This window comes from Alnus glutinosa, chromosome 13, assembly GCF_958979055.1.
Source record: "Alnus glutinosa chromosome 13, dhAlnGlut1.1, whole genome shotgun sequence".
Taxonomy (NCBI): domain Eukaryota; kingdom Viridiplantae; phylum Streptophyta; class Magnoliopsida; order Fagales; family Betulaceae; genus Alnus; species Alnus glutinosa.
In genome coordinates, this window is record NC_084898.1 from 13680212 (window position 1) to 13696030 (window position 15819).

Here is a 15819-nt window from a genome sequence, read left to right on the forward strand (position 1 = left end):
GTTATTAAACATTTTTAACTAATGCCCCGTTTGTTTCGGCGTAAAATGGTTTCTGAAAAATGGTTTCGGTATTTTCCGGTGTTTGGTAGGGGCGAAAATAATGGTCAACCGAAAAATGATTTCTGTTTGACCAAAAATGCTTAATAAATTTTGGAAAATGATTTACGCTTTATGCTCCGTTTGTTTCGACGTAAAATGGTTTCCGTCGTAAAATATTTTCGACGAAATCAATTTCAAAAGAAATTATTTTCTCGAAAATATTTTTCGGCGTTTGGTTCGCACGAAAAAATTACGAAAAGGGAAAATGCAACTGTCGCCGGAATCCGGCGACGACCGGTCGCCGTCGCCGGAATCCGGCGAACATGTTTGGCCGGATCCGGCCAAAATTGCCGGATTCCGGCAGGACACCTCCTGGACCGGTCAGATCCGGCCTGATCCGGTCATTTTGGCCGGATCTCGGCAGGATCAGTGGCCGGATCCGGTCAGATCCCGCCGGATTCCGGCCATTTGGGCCAGATCCGGCCGGATCAGTAGCCGGATCCGGTCAGATCCCACCGGATTCCGGCCATTCTGGCCGGATCCTGCGGGGTCAGTGGCCGGATCCGGTCAGATCCGGCCGGATCCCGGCCATTTCGGCCAGATCCGGTCAGATCCGGCCGGATCCGGCCGGATCAGTGGCCGGATCCAGTCAGATCAGGCCGGGTTCCGGCAGGTTTCTGTCCATGGCCGGATTCCGGCGGTATTCCGGCAACCGGATTCCGGCGGCCGGCGGTTTTCCGGCGACCGGATTCCGGCAGCCGGCAGGATTCCGGTGGTCGGATTCCGACGCCGACATTATTCCAGTGACTTGATGATGCCGGATACCGGTGCTGCCTATTTTCGAACGACTGACTATTGTAGGATTTGGACAGTCAGATATCAAACGTACGTGCAAGGACGAAGAATATAATTTTGGAAAACGATTTACGGTTTTAAAAACCGTAAATCGTTTTCCAAAAATTAAAGAAGGTTTTACGGTCAAACCGAAAATGATTTTCGTTGACCGTTATTTTCGCCCTTACCAAACACCGTAAAATACCGAAATCATTTTCCGGAAATCATTTTACGCCGAAACAAACGGAGCATTAAGCGTAAATCATTTTCCGTAAATGGTAGATGCAGTCGATTCTTTTTTAAACAACGCAGTCAACCTTTACGTTCAAGTAGTTGACTATTGCCGAATTTGGACAAGTCAGATTCCGACTTCGGTTGGTGCCGGAATTCGACAAATTAAGCCGGAATCCGGGGACGTCCGGCAGATGTCGCCGGATTCCGGCCAGACTGGCCGGAACGGCCGGATCTCCGGCTATCTCACTGGATCCCGGCCCGGATCCGGCCATCTGGCCGGAATCCTGGACGGATCCGGTCGTCTGGCCGGGATACTAGCCGAAGAGGCCGGATCCGGCCAGAACAGCCGGACCCCCGGCATCTGGCTGGATCCGGCTGTTCTGGCCGAATCTCCGGCCAGCTGGCCGGAAACTGGCTAGGACGGCCGGTTTCTAGTCAACTGGCCGGGATCCGGCCGTTTTGTGCCAGATTCTGGCCAAGTTCGCCGGAATCAGGCGAAAATGGCCAGAATCCGGCAACTTTTGTCAGAATTTGTATATGCCAAATTTTAAAAAATATTTTTATATTATTTTTTATTAATATTTTTTATTTTGTGAATAAAATTTAATTTTTTTAAATTAATATGATTAAATTAAAATATAAAAAATATTTGTAATTTTTCGTACGCACCATACACCGAAAAATGATTTCGACGGAAAATATTTTTCTAAAAAATGATTTCTCTGAAACTATTTTACAACGGAAATCATTTTACGCCGAAACAAACGGAGCATAAATTGGCCTGCACCATCTACTATTTGTGTTTTTTTTTTTTTCCTTCATTTTAATAACATTTCTCTAGCGTTTTTAAATTGCAGGTAAGACTGCGTTTTTAAATTGCGCATGAAAGTTGCCCATGACTACTCGATCGATCCGGGCGTTACGTTAACCTTAGACAATCGTGTGTTCAACGGTTGAAAATGAAGAATTGTTTTCAGCACATGATGTTTGTGAGCGGAATAGAATTTTGCCCCTCAAGCTAATTAAGGCGGGTTTGTTTAATTATTCCGATTACATATCTAACAGAAATAAATGAGTAAATTGATACGAGATTTTTTATTTTTTATTTTTTATTATTTTTTATCAAGTTTGATAGGTTTACGTCCACAAATTTTTAGTGCTTAATAAGATTCTATCTTTATCATATTTACTTGGATTACATCCTGCATATTTTACTACAATAGTACAAATATAATACAATTTTAATTGGTGAAGTATCATAATTCAATATGGTTGCTAAAATTGTACGTTTTTAGTATATTTGTATATTAAAATCCTTCATTGAGCTTATTAATTAAATCACTATTTATCCAAAAAATACTTAAGTTAATAAAAAAATGACTAATTTTATATTCTAACATAACTCAAGATGGAAGTTTGAATTTGAAAGAAAGTGAGTATGTAAGATTATGGTTGATTGAATTAGGAATATACATGTGCATGCGAATGCAGATACAAATACTGATGTTGTTATTTACAATATCTGTAACCGCATCCACAAAATGCATATATCACTTTTAAATATCTGCATCTGTATCCGCTACATGTTTTTACTAACTGCATCATCGCGATTATTATTGTTATTATCTACTATTCGCATATTAAGTAATTGTCATGTTTTAGTCTTTTGTGCTTTCTTTAGGTCTCTATTATGGCCAAATTTTTTTTTAAAAAAAAAAAATGAAAATAATTTAGGCCAATTTTATGTGTTTTGGACTTGTTTTAATTTTTTTAAGCCCTAATCTTTTGCAAAATATATTGATTTCACATTAGTTTTACATTTTTGTCTAAGTGTTACACGAGAAAGCAACACAACCAACCAATTCAATATAAACATAACCTATACCTAATCCAAAACGACTTCGTTTTGGTGAATTTATTAAATATAAAATATATATTATATATAAATTGGTATGTAGATGCGGTTATTAATTGCATTCGCATACCCTAAAATCGTTATATGCGTCTACATATGCGGATAATAGTTTTGCTAACCTCATTCAAATCTGCATGTACGAATAGCAGATAACAACTAGTTATGAATAACGAATGCGAACGATTAATATAAGCCTTCATATACCCTCTAGATTGAATAAGTAAATCTTGAACGGATCCAAATGGCAAAAGGCAAGAGTAATAATTGATGCAATTTATATATATATATATATATATATATAGGGAGGGAGGTTGTCCATCAGAATTTGACTAAAAAATTTTGTTTTTTTTAATCAAGATAAATAAGTAGGTTAACCTTTCAATTCCTAGGAAACATATGAGAGAATCCATAAAGTGTTCACATGGTTACTCATGTTAAGAGAAAGACCGATAAATGCAATCATGCCCAACAATTAAAGCATGAGAATAAGGTGTCAATAAAGTATTATGGCAATCAAGATACATATTTCTCATGCAATAAGGAAAACTAAGGGCATATAAAGAAAGATTGCATGGAGTATGAGGAATGACTTAAAAATAATCTCATATATCTAGTATGTCGTGAATCTCTTTTAGTTAGGGTTGGCAATTTTTGACACGACCCACGAACCCGACATGGGAAAATAAGGTTTGGGTTTATTATAATCGGGTTCGGGTCATAATCGGGTGTTTATAATCGTGTTTTGCGGGTCAACCCGCTGGTTGACCCGCGAACACGATTATGACCCGTTCCATTATTAAAAAAAATAAAATAAAAAAATAAAAAATGGGGTCAAGAGTGACCAAACCCATATAACCCGTGAACACGACTGACCCGCACGCCTTTTGGGTTTTGGACTTTTGCCCTTTTCATCACTTTTAGTCTCAGATTTCAGTCTTTCGGTTTGCCCTAAACCTTCAAAACCTTCAACTGCTTACTGCATCGGCGAGGCCACAATCTGCCATGGAAGCAACAAGCACCGAAATCAGGAAGTGGCTAGTGGGTCTATGTTTGCCCCGAAACTTCCGTCGAACCCACCGATGATCGGCTCCTGTGTGGTCTACTAGGCTCTTCGGGACATACGGGTTTGGTCTCCCGTCTCTCTTCACCGGCGATCTCTGGCTCTAAAGGCGTCGTTCCACCGGAATTCGAGTCCTCAACCGCCAGCGTCGTTTCTGACTCCAACGACCCAGCCCTCTGATCGGACTCACTCTCTCAACTGATCTCTCTCACACGATCTCAATTCTCACAGTGTTTCTCTCCTAATTTCCCCCCTCTCTCAGCTACACTCAGAAGCTTCGATCTCAGTGTTTCTCTTCTGATTTCCCCCCTCTCAGCTACACTTGGAAGCTTCAATTCTTCTTCAGAGTACAGAGAATCAAAGAATCAGAGGAAATAAACGGGTTACCTAGGTCGTGTTCGGGTAACTCGGTTGAAAATCGAGTCGTGTTTGGGTTTTAAAATCCAACCCGATTAATAATCGGGTCAGCCGGGTTGAGACGAACCCGACCCGTCGACCCGATTTGCCAACTCTACTTTTAGTGACTCATTCAAATATGTTGTGGATTGATTATGGTTTAACAATTCACGTTGTCAACACAACTGCAGAGTCTTCTTAAAATGAATAACACGTGTTTATAATTGGAAGTTGTTGGGATCTATAGGTTAATTTTAAAATTCAGTTATAATTTTGACCTCAAAAATGTTTTATATTCCATAATCTTTTATAAATTTATTTTCTAGTTTAGTTTGTTAAAAAAAATCAATTTTATTTTAAACTTGAAAATTTTCTTATTTTGGGTGGAATATTAGTTAGGGGTTTATTTAAAGTCTATTTAAAATTGACTTACGTTCCAACTTTTGAAACAAAATTATTTGTTTATTTCTGCATACTGATGTTGACGTAAAGTAGAGTCTTTGAGAATTTAAAATGCTCTTGTTATGGCTTTGGAGATTGAAATATATCTCCATACAGAAAATAAAAGTCGGTAATTTACTGACTTTGGTACTTGTGTGGACTGCATAAGGGAAAGCATACCAACAAGACCACTAAAGATGCCAAAGAGAGCCTTTTGAGATTCTTGAGATCATGTACATTGAAAAGTGTTGACCTTTTCATACTCATTGCCTAAATGGTCAGAGATATTTTTATCTCTTTTAGTGATGACCATATAAGGTTTATGTATCTCTATCTTCTAAATAATAAAGCTGAGGTATTGAATGCTTTCAATACCTATAAAGAAGAAGAAGAGAAACAACATGAAGATCATAAGATCTCATATAGGCATTGAATATTAAGGTAGGTACACGCAAAAGGGAAATTATTAGTAATACTAGTCTACTATTACCCTTATAGAGTAAAGCTTTGAAGACCGTTGTGTATATGTTAAACAGGATTCCATTTAAGGTTGTCCTTAAGACACCTTATAAAGTATGAAATAGATGGAAACCTAGTTTAAATTATTTACACATATGGGGTTGCCTTGCTAAAGAGAGGATTTATAATCCTCGCCTAAGGAAATTAGATTCAAGGACAACCAGGGGATCTTTTATAGGCTATACAGTAAACTCGAAGGGATTTTATGTTTTATTATCCTTCATATAATCCTAAAGTTGTTGATTGTAAAATCTATAAAGGATGTTAAACATAGTGGGAGTGTTTACCTCAAAGGTTGTACTTAGATGAAATACGAGAGTTAACTGAGGCTCCTTCATATGAAGGATGTTTGATTGTACTTATGGAAAATCAAATTGATTACCTTGAGTTACAATCAGTTTTGAATTGTCAACTCATGAAGAATAGGTTCAGTTTGAATCTACTTAGACTTTGCAAAATGCAGAGGTAGAATTAAGAAAATCCTATAGAATAAGGAGATCAACAATTCTTAGTGATCATGTTGTATACCTCCCAGAGTTTGATGTTGACATTGGACATAAAGATGATCCAAAATTGTTTTCACATGCTATGAGTGGAGAAAACTCCACATTATCGTTCAATGCCATAAAGTAAGAGATAAATCCATGGCTCAAAAGTCAAGCTGAACTCGTAGCCAATGGTTTTACTCATAAGGAATGCATTGATTATCATGAAACATTCTCACCAGTGTCTAAGAATGGTTCATCAAGATAATCATAGCATTAGTAGCTCATTTTGACCTAGAGCTACATCAAATTGATATGAGAACAACTTTCCTGAATGAGGATCTCAAGTAAGAGGTTTACATGAAACAATCAAAAGATTTTATAAATAACAGTCAGAAAAGCTTGCAAATTAAAAAATTCTATTTATGGCCTGTGACAGATCTCTCATCAATGATATACTTTTTTACAAGGTTATTGCTTCATTGTTTATTGAAAACCTTGTTAATTAGTATATATATATATATTAAAGTCAGTGGGAGTACAGTAATCTTTCTAGTCCTATATGTAGATATTATTTTTGCAAGTGGTGATTTAGGTTTGCTACATAAAGTTCATTTCACAAAACTTTGAAATGAAGGATTTGGGTGAAACCTCTTATGTCTTTTGACATAGAGATTCACAGAAACATAAAGAACATTAGCATTGTCTCGGAAAGGCTTACATTGAAAAAGTTTTGGGAAGATTTAAAATGAAGGATTTTATACCTTCAGTAGCAAGTAAGAGGGACAAATACAATACAGACTAACATCCCAAAATGTATTGGAACAAGGGTAGATGAAAAGTCTTTTATAAGCATCTGCATTATGCAACCTACTGCATTGGACTGACAGTAAGAGTACTGGGTCAATAAAGTGCTGCAAATAAAGTTTTGCGGTATATGCAAGGAATCAAGAAGTACAACTTAACCTAATGATACACTTTCCATTTGGAGGTGGTTAGTTGTTCAGATTTGAGTTTTGCTGATTGTGTAGATAGTAGAAAGTTTACTTTAGGGTATATATCTTTTTATTGATGGATATATCATAGAGATGCAGTATGCAAACTATAGTTGCTACGTCTACCAAGAAAGCTAAAATTCTCTCGTGCTATGAATTTAGTACACAGGCATGATGGATGAGACAATTTGTTGAAAGTTTCAATATTGTCGATTTTACAGTTAGACCATACGGATACTTTGCGATAATTCTACTATAATCTTCTTTTATAAGAATAAAGAGTAGAAGCAGAAGTAAATCAACATCAAGTATCTCAGTACAAGAGATAACATTAAGAGATATAAAGGGTCTATTGAGCATATAAGTACTGAATTAATGATTGCGGATCCCATGACTTAAAGTTTATCGGCAAAGAAAGAATAAAGTCATGCGGAGTATATGAAACTCATTAATTCATTTTTTGCTTGGTTAAGTAGTTTTGTCTCTTTTTGGTCTATAGACATGAAGTTATTATAATAAAGATTTTGTGCACATTTGTTATTTTATCCATGAGGATAAATAAAGTTGGACCCGAATGACTTATAAGAAATTCATCCATAAAGCTTAACTATCCATAAAATACTTATGTAATGAGTGTTTTACATTGTGATACATGGAAGGGACGACCTAATTTTATAATGGTTTTACCGCCATGATTCATGTGAAATATTTCTTATTTGAGTTGGATGATTCCATAAAAAATTGGCCAAACTAAATAACCTAATACCATAAGGTCATGTGTCATAAAGGCTAAGTGGGAGAATGTAAGATATTATCTCCATATATGACCTATATGCCACATATACGGTGTTTATTATAAATATAATATACGGTATTATGGTTATGGTAATTTCTATTAATTTCGATTACCGTAATGGAATCATTTAATTGATTTAAAATCAATTAATAATATTGTTTCCTTGATTGGAGGAACAATACGGAATTTACCATATTTGAGGGTCCCTGACCTAGCCTATAAATTAATAGCTTGTGTACACCATCAGTATGGCAATACAGTCATAGGCATAGGTTAGAAGATTCCTCAGATAACTTTTTATTGTTCTTCATATGGATCATGAAAACGCTTGAGCAAATATGGCTAGAGATAAGCCTGAATCCTGTCTTATTTATTTCCATTGTGCATGTTAGTTTAGCATAATATGTTTACATGTTCTAACATTTTATGCTTTCTTTAGGTCTCTATTATGGCCTATTTAAAAAAAAATAAAAATTGAAAATAATTTAGGCCGATTTTATGTGTTTTGGACTTGTTTTAATTTTTTTAAGCTATAATTTTTTGAAAATATATTGATTTCACATTACTTTTGCATTTTCGTCTAAGTGTTACACGAGAAAGCAACACAATCAACCAATTCAATATAAACATAACCTATACCTAATCCAAAACGACTTCGTTTTGGTGAATTTATTAAATATAAAATATATATTATATATAAATGGTATGTAGATGCGGTTATTAACTGCATTCGAATACCCTAAAATCCATATCTGCGTCTGCATATGCAGATAGTAGTTTTGCTAACCTTATTCAAATCTGCATGTACGAATAGCAGATAACAACTTGTTATAGATAACGAATGCAAGCGATTAATATACGCATTCATATACCCTTTAGATTGAATAAGTAAATCTTGAACGGATCCAAATGGCAAAAGGCAAGAGTAATAATTGATGCAATTTATATATATATATATATAGGGAGGGGGGTTATCCACCAGAATTTGACTAAAAAATTTTGTTTTTTTTAATCAAGATAAATAAGTAGGTTAACCTTTCAATTCCTGGGAAAACTCATGCAATGGTTCCTCGCCTTCTTGCATTAAAATTGGCGCATGTTGCACAATGGATTGTTTCTTCTGGCCAGATCACCATGTGCTTTGGAATATATAAATCAATGTTATGTTTCCATCAAGTGAGCTGTCCTACTAATAGGATTGGTTTCTTCCTTCTTTAATGTAATAAAAGGAAAATATTATAGTTGTATCATTTTCATGAATATCACAATTTTTTTTTAAGGTTAAATACAAATTTGATCAGTATGGTTTATCCTTTTATCAAAAAACTCATTAGGTTTTTAAAAGTGAGAAATTTTTCTCCTCATGCTTCTCACCACTCTAACCACCCTCCCAGGGCCGACTCAACCGTAAGGCGAGTTAGGCGGTCGCATAAGGCCCCCAAGTGAAATAAGGCCTCCAAAGACGGGTTTGTTTAAAAAAAAAAAAAAAGAAAGAAAGTAGAATAAGGCCCTAAAACAAGTTTGTTTGAAAAAAGAAAAAAGAAAAAAGCCCTAATCATAAGCTAAAATGGTTTTTTCCCAATAGAATAAGGCCCCCCAAATATGGGTTTGTTTGAAAAAAAAGAAGAAGCCTAATCATAATTTGGAATGCTCTTGAAAAAATAAAAGAAGCATGATCTCTTCTTTGGAAACTTTTAACTTCAATAAAAAAAATAAATAGTTAAAGGCCAAAAAATACAACAATTAATACCAACAAAAAAAGAGTACATTTTCTCTCTTATTAGGAGACTCAACTAAAATAATGTGGACTATAAGAAAGCTAATGAAGAGAGTGGGACTCACAGAAAAAGATTTGTTGAAATACAAGTCATAACTCTACAAAAACAACAATCATTGAGAATAGGGCCCACGAAAAAAAGCCTCGTTTAAAATTCTCGCCTTAAGCCCCAAAATATATCGAATCGGCCTTGCACCCTCCTCATACTCCTCATCACTCTCACCAGCATGACTTTCATGATTCACATCTTCTTCAACCCTTGCCCAAGTATGGATGCATCAACAACATCATTATCCCCATCAAACAAATCAAGTTCATATACCTCCTCCTAACATGAATCATCTTTGTCAATCTTAGAATGCCCACCATCACCAGCCACCAGGGGCGGAGCCAGGAATTAGTTTGTGGGGGGGCCGAACCTAAATAAATAAATAAATATATATAGTCCAATGTGCACCCACTTGTAAAATAATAATAAAAAAAAAAAACAAGTCTTAATAAACAGTTAAACTTAACTTCATTGTAAACCATAAGTTATAACTGTATACAAAAGTTACATGTCTATAAAATCATATTTAAAAATAACTTTTCTTCCGAATACAAAAGCGTTCTAGTTTGCTATAGACATGTACAAAAAAAAAAAAAAAAAAAATCCAAAAAAGAACTTCATATCTCTTTCGAATTGTGCTCAACGTCGGCGGTCTTTCATGGAATAAAACTCATCCATTATCATCTCTGTAGTGAAATCCTTAGCAATTTCTTTCTCGATATAAACTACCAAATTATCTGTTAGAAACTCATCTTCCATTCTATTACGTAATCTAGTTTTTACTAGTTTCATGGTAGAAAATGCTCGTTCAATAGTAGCGGTAGAAACAGGGAGAGTCAACACTAGACGAATCAACCTGTCAATCAAATTATAAATCTTTGATTTTCCTGAAATTGCTAATCCTCTGCACAACTCAGATAAAGTAGACATATTCTGAAAATCTGAATGTTTTGGCACATCAAGCTTATAATGATCCAATTGAAATTTCAAAATAATTTTCTCTTGCTCGGTAAAATCTTGAGGATAGAACTTCTCAACAAAGCTGCATATATCATCGATCTTAAATGATTTGTATGCATCTTGAGGGCTTAAAGTGGCACTAAGACGAAGAAGTTCCACTGCATGCTCACTAAATCTATTATCCAGTTCTTGCAATTGGAAGTCTATTGCAGTAATAAATACATCAATTCTAAAATGATGCTCCATTGTCATGAAAGGTTCTTCATTTTGGCGACATGATCTACCTCGAGCTCTAGTGTAATGAGCATTCATATCAGGAACATCAATTTCATTTTTTTCACAAAATGATTTAATAGTATCAAGGAAATGCTCCCACTTTTCATTTCTCAAATTCTAAAGAAGTGATTTTGTAGTTGAAACCAATTTCATGGCATTTAAAATGTCTTGAGAATTTTGTTGCAAAGCTTGACAAAAACAATTAGTAAATCCCATAATCTCTTTCATCAAATGCAATATCAAAACAAATTCAAATGATGTTAATACCATATAAGCCGCTTCAGCATCACCGCGCTAAGAATAGTTGGTTCCCTCCTTTGAGATAGTGTCGAGAACTGAACAAGTAGCATGAAACATTCTTATCAAGCTACAAACAGAATTAAAAAGAGAAGACTATCGAGTATCTCCAGGTCGTTGCAAAGTACCAATTTGGTTGGCCCCCCTTCCAGTCTCAATTTCATTAGAAGCAATCATACTTTCAATCTCAGCAACTTGAGCAGATTGCAATTCATCATTGCATTTTGAAGAACCAACAACAATGTTGATAATAAAATTCAAATTCTCAAAGAATTGATGAACAGATTTTGCTTCTCTAGATGCTGCAACCAAAGCTAATTGTAGCTTATGAGCAAAGCAATGCACATAATATGCATATGAACATTCTCTAAGAAATAAAGCTTGTAGCCCATTCCATTCTCCACGCATATTACTACCTCTATCATATCCCTGACCTCGAATATTTTAAATTTTGAGGTCGTTACAAGAAAGGACATCACATATCTTATTTTTTAAAGTTAATGCAGTAGTATCTTTGACATGGACAATATGAAAGAATCTCTCTCGAATAAAACCATCTTTATCAACAAATCTCAAAATGATTGCCATTTGCTCCCTTTTTGACTCATCTCGAACTTCATCAACAAGAATGCAAAATTTAGCATCTCCAATTTCTTTGCGAATCACATCTCGTACTTTAGTTGCAAAGATATGCAAAATTTCTTTTTGAATTTGGGGTGATGTATATTTGGCATTCCGTGGAGCATTTGTTAACACAACTCCATCAACTTTATCATTAAAAGTTGCTAAAAACTTTATCAATTCAATGAAGTTACCTTTATTTTTTGAGTCGAAGCTTTCATCATGACCTCTGAATGCACATGCTTGAAATGCTAGCCATCGAACACTATCTATTGAGGTTTTAAGCCGCAATCGATTATTCTCTATTTCTTGTGATGACTGTTTTTCAATCAACTTGCCAATATGCCGTGAATAATTCTTCAGATCTTCACAACATTTCACAGCAATTTTATGTGGTGAATTTGGATCTGTCCCCACATGCCCCATTAAAGGACAATTCATTCCATCATTCACCTTTTTCCAATTCTTAAAACCTTTAACTGTAAATGCATCTGATCTTGGACGGCCTGTTGATTTCTTAGCAAAAATGTAACATGGATGACAAAAGATAGCATCCTTCGATTCCAAATATTCCAACAAAGTTAAGTATGTCTGAAACCAAGAAGCTTGAAATCGACGACGATGATTCTCCGGTCCTGAAACTGGATATTCTGTAGGTTTAAGAATAGGTTGACATGGGCCAGCTCTAAGATAAGCACGTCGCATTTCATCTTGTAAGTTTACAGGAAATTCCCATATTTGCGGACGTTTTCCTGGATAACGTTGCAAAGAGGTGGCATCAATTTCTTCAGGAAGGATTCTTGGACATTTGGAAGGCCGTTCATCAGTCACTGGAGCATTAAGATCCGTTGCTAACGGTCTATTTAAAGGTGTATCACTATTAACATCTGAATGACTCTCATATTTTTTCTTAAAGAATGAATCGATTGTTTTTGGTCTACTCATATTTTTCTAAGCTGTAAGAAAAATTTATAGATTAATAAATTAACCAAAAAGTACCTAGAAATATAAGATTTTTATTAGAATTTTTTTTACTTGTAATAGTTCTTATTAGCATTAACAACCAAAAAAGCAACCAAAAATTAACTAAATCAAAAAACCCATCAAATTATAAGGAAAAAAAAAATTAAATAATCAAAGTAACTATTAAAAATCTTAATTTAGCCAAAATAGCAAACACAACAAAAATATAAACTACTTGACAAATAAACTAAGCACAATTAATAGGGTACGAGAAAAATGAGTACCTTTCAATAAAGCAATGTTATCTTGAGCTTAAGGAGTTTCTTAAAAACAAATCAAAGACAATAATGTGCTAGCCGAATGCTGCAAACCAATAATAATAATAATAAAAAAAAAATAGAAAAAAAAATTATGGAACACAATAAAAAAGAAAAAAGAAAAAAAAAAAAGGCATACTTAATTTTCTTTTTTTTGTATATTTATTTTGTAAGCTTCTTAAGAATTCTATCTAGACTAAATGTTTGAAAAAAAAAAAACAAATTAAATAATAAAAACAAATATAAAATTTTTTTATCATTCAAAGATAAATATTAACAAAGCATATTTGATTAATTGATTATTTTTTTTAAATTAATCACATAATCATATTTAAAATTTTAATCATTTGATTCCTAAAGAAATAAAAAAATAAAAAATCTCATATCTAAAATCAAACATTCCAGAACGTCTAACAAATCTATTGGTCTTTTTTGAAAAAAAATCTATTGGTCTCTTTTGAAAAAATCTCTCCCTGTCTCCCCAATCCTCACGGTCCCACCATGGTTAATGGTTTGATAGTCCCACGCATGACACATCAGAGCATTGAAATCATTCGGTCAAAGTGGGTTTTTCAGTTTTTCTAATTTACACTTTCTAGGACTTTCTAAACTCTATCCTTCTGGCTTCCACAAAAGACAAATCCACAATATTCCTCATTTGAGTCATTTCCTCAATTTCATTTCTCCCCTACGCCTCCCTCAAAGTCTCAGACTCTCAAACTGTCAAACACAACATTTCCTCATCTCACGCCTCTCTCAAACACAGTATAGAAAAAAAAATGGCGTAGATACTAGAGCAGATAACTCACATTTGTGACGTCTCAATGTTTCACAGTGATAGAAGACAGTGTCTCGAGGCTAGATGGACAGCCTGGATCGCGCGCTGGACGCTGGTGGTGGTGTGGCGTAGCGTCGGGTGCGTGGAAGACAGTGGATGCACAGCCTCTCAGTCTCAGATCTCAGTTCTCTCCCCTCTAAGCCTCGGTATTTTCAGGAGTGAACCACAACATTTTTTTTTTCTTTTTTTTGGGGTTTGGGTGATACTTTTGACAGAGAGTTAGTGAGAAAAATTTGAGGGAGTTAGAAAACTAAAAAACAATTTGGTTTGCCCCCTTTTCTCTTGTTGAGTGTGAATTTTTTTTGATTGACATTTCAGTGATTACCCATTGCCGTGTGGAGAGGATTTGATTGCTGTCTCATGTCTGATTATTTTTTTTTTCCCTAGGACCTATCTTCTGTGTACTGCGTAGCTGTGGTTTTTTCTTTTTTAATTATTATTATTATGATTTTTTTTTCTTTTAAGATTTAAGTGCCAGAACTACAGGTTTGAGGATAATTTTTTTTTTTTTTTAAGAAAAAAAAATTAGGGGGGGTTGAATTCATTTTTTGCAGGGGCCATTAGTGCATTAATAAAAAAATAAAAAATAAAAATTTAGAAGTCAATTTTTTTGGCCATGGCCCCCGCCCTCCAATGTGCCTCCACCCCTGCCGGCCACCATATTCATCATCCTTTTCATTAATGAGACAAGGTGCAACTCAACTATTGGTGTCCACATGCACCATCAATTCCCATGGAATTCCGATCCAGTCCTCGGTAGGATAGTGACAACTCCATATGCCAGTTCTGTAGCACCTAGTCAGGATCCGTCCAATGCTTAACATGGGTTTCTCTCCTTTTCACCCTCGATAAAAGCATTTGGCTTGTTTGACAAAGACATGTACAGAACAGAGTAGTGAGTTGTTAGTTTTAGAATTAGTAAAAAGTGATGATGTGATATAAAATAAAAAGAATTTGTATAAAAAAGTGAAAAAGTTTTGTATTATAGTGAATTTTTTTATTTGAATAGTAATAAAAAATTATTGATGTGATATAAAAAGTAAAAAATGTGGGAATGTTAAGATGTTGATTGGTGGTAAAAAAATATAAAAAAAAGTGAGAAAAAAGTACATAAACAGTAACAGCATAATACTGTTACTGTTCTGAAGCTTGTCAAGCAAGCCCATTGTCTCGACCGTTCCCCTATGCACCTGGTCAAGCCTGTGCATTTCCTAGATTCCTGCGAATGAACAGAGAACAAAGAAAACAACACTGTCCTGTATGTTGGCATCAGAGTCAATCCACACAAAGGCCTTGATTGGTAAGAAAGTGAGAGTGAAAGTTAGAAGGGGTAGATGGGATATAAAATGAAAAGTTTTATATTATAATAAATTTTTTTTATTTAAATAATAATAACAAATTATTAATATGATATAAAGTTAGAATATTTTAAAATTGACTATTTTTTTTAAAAAGTACAGAAAAAGAGGTATGATTTTATTTTCATTACCAAACAAGCCCCGGTAAAGGGCCTTAGAAAAACTTCGTCCTCTTGTCCCTCTGCTCATTTGATTTTTCGACATTCCAGACAAAAGCAGTACGACTATCCTCATCCGCGTTTACGAAATGGTGAAAATCCTCCAAAACAATCAAAGGGGATGAAGATAGATGCGGCTTAATCACCCTTCTTACTACCTCGAAACCCCCAAATAATAAATTCATGAATTCAAACAGGCAATGCGGCCACAATCCGTCACGAAGAATGAACGATCACCAGAGGACACACCACTGCCAAACTCCATCTTCTGAAATGTATAAGATCCGGAAGACGCCTAGCTATAAAAATGAATCAGATCGATATCATTTTGTAAAAGTAACGATTATTCTGTCAACTCCCCACTCCTTTCCGATAGAATTTCGATTTTTTTATTATTATTTTTTTATACTGTGCTTATTCTATTATAAATTTTGTTTTCTTGCCAGTTGCCACTTTTTTTGTAATTTGCCTTAAAAAAAAAAAAATGTAGT

The 15819-nt window shown here is 34.9% G+C and overlaps 2 protein-coding genes across 2 annotated transcripts; both read right to left on the bottom strand.

Moving 5' to 3' along the window:
• Positions 1-10179: 10179 nt before the first annotated feature.
• Positions 10180-10746, bottom strand: LOC133853907 (uncharacterized). Its single transcript, XM_062289931.1, has one exon. The coding sequence runs from the start codon at positions 10744-10746 to the stop codon at positions 10180-10182; it is 567 nt and encodes a 188-aa protein (XP_062145915.1).
• A 423-nt stretch (positions 10747-11169) lies between these two features.
• Positions 11170-12639, bottom strand: LOC133853908 (uncharacterized). Its single transcript, XM_062289932.1, has 2 exons — positions 11628-12639; positions 11170-11375 (listed from the first exon to the last, which is right to left on the bottom strand). Exons 1-2 carry the CDS (start codon positions 12637-12639, stop codon positions 11170-11172), a joined length of 1218 nt encoding a protein of 405 aa, XP_062145916.1.
• Positions 12640-15819: the final 3180 nt, after the last annotated feature.

Bases quoted from the DNA above. Each gene is read 5' to 3' on its own strand.
- LOC133853908 (XM_062289932.1), bottom strand. From the start codon at position 12,639: ATGAGTAGACCAAAAACAATCGATTCATTCTTTAAGAAAAAATATGAG. The intron at 11,376-11,627 runs GTTTTATTCGAG...CTTTGGTTGCAG, and splicing joins GAGATTTGTTGATAAAGATG to CATCTAGAGAAGCAAAATCT.
- LOC133853907 (XM_062289931.1), bottom strand. From the start codon at position 10,746: ATGGAGCATCATTTTAGAATTGATGTATTTATTACTGCAATAGACTTC.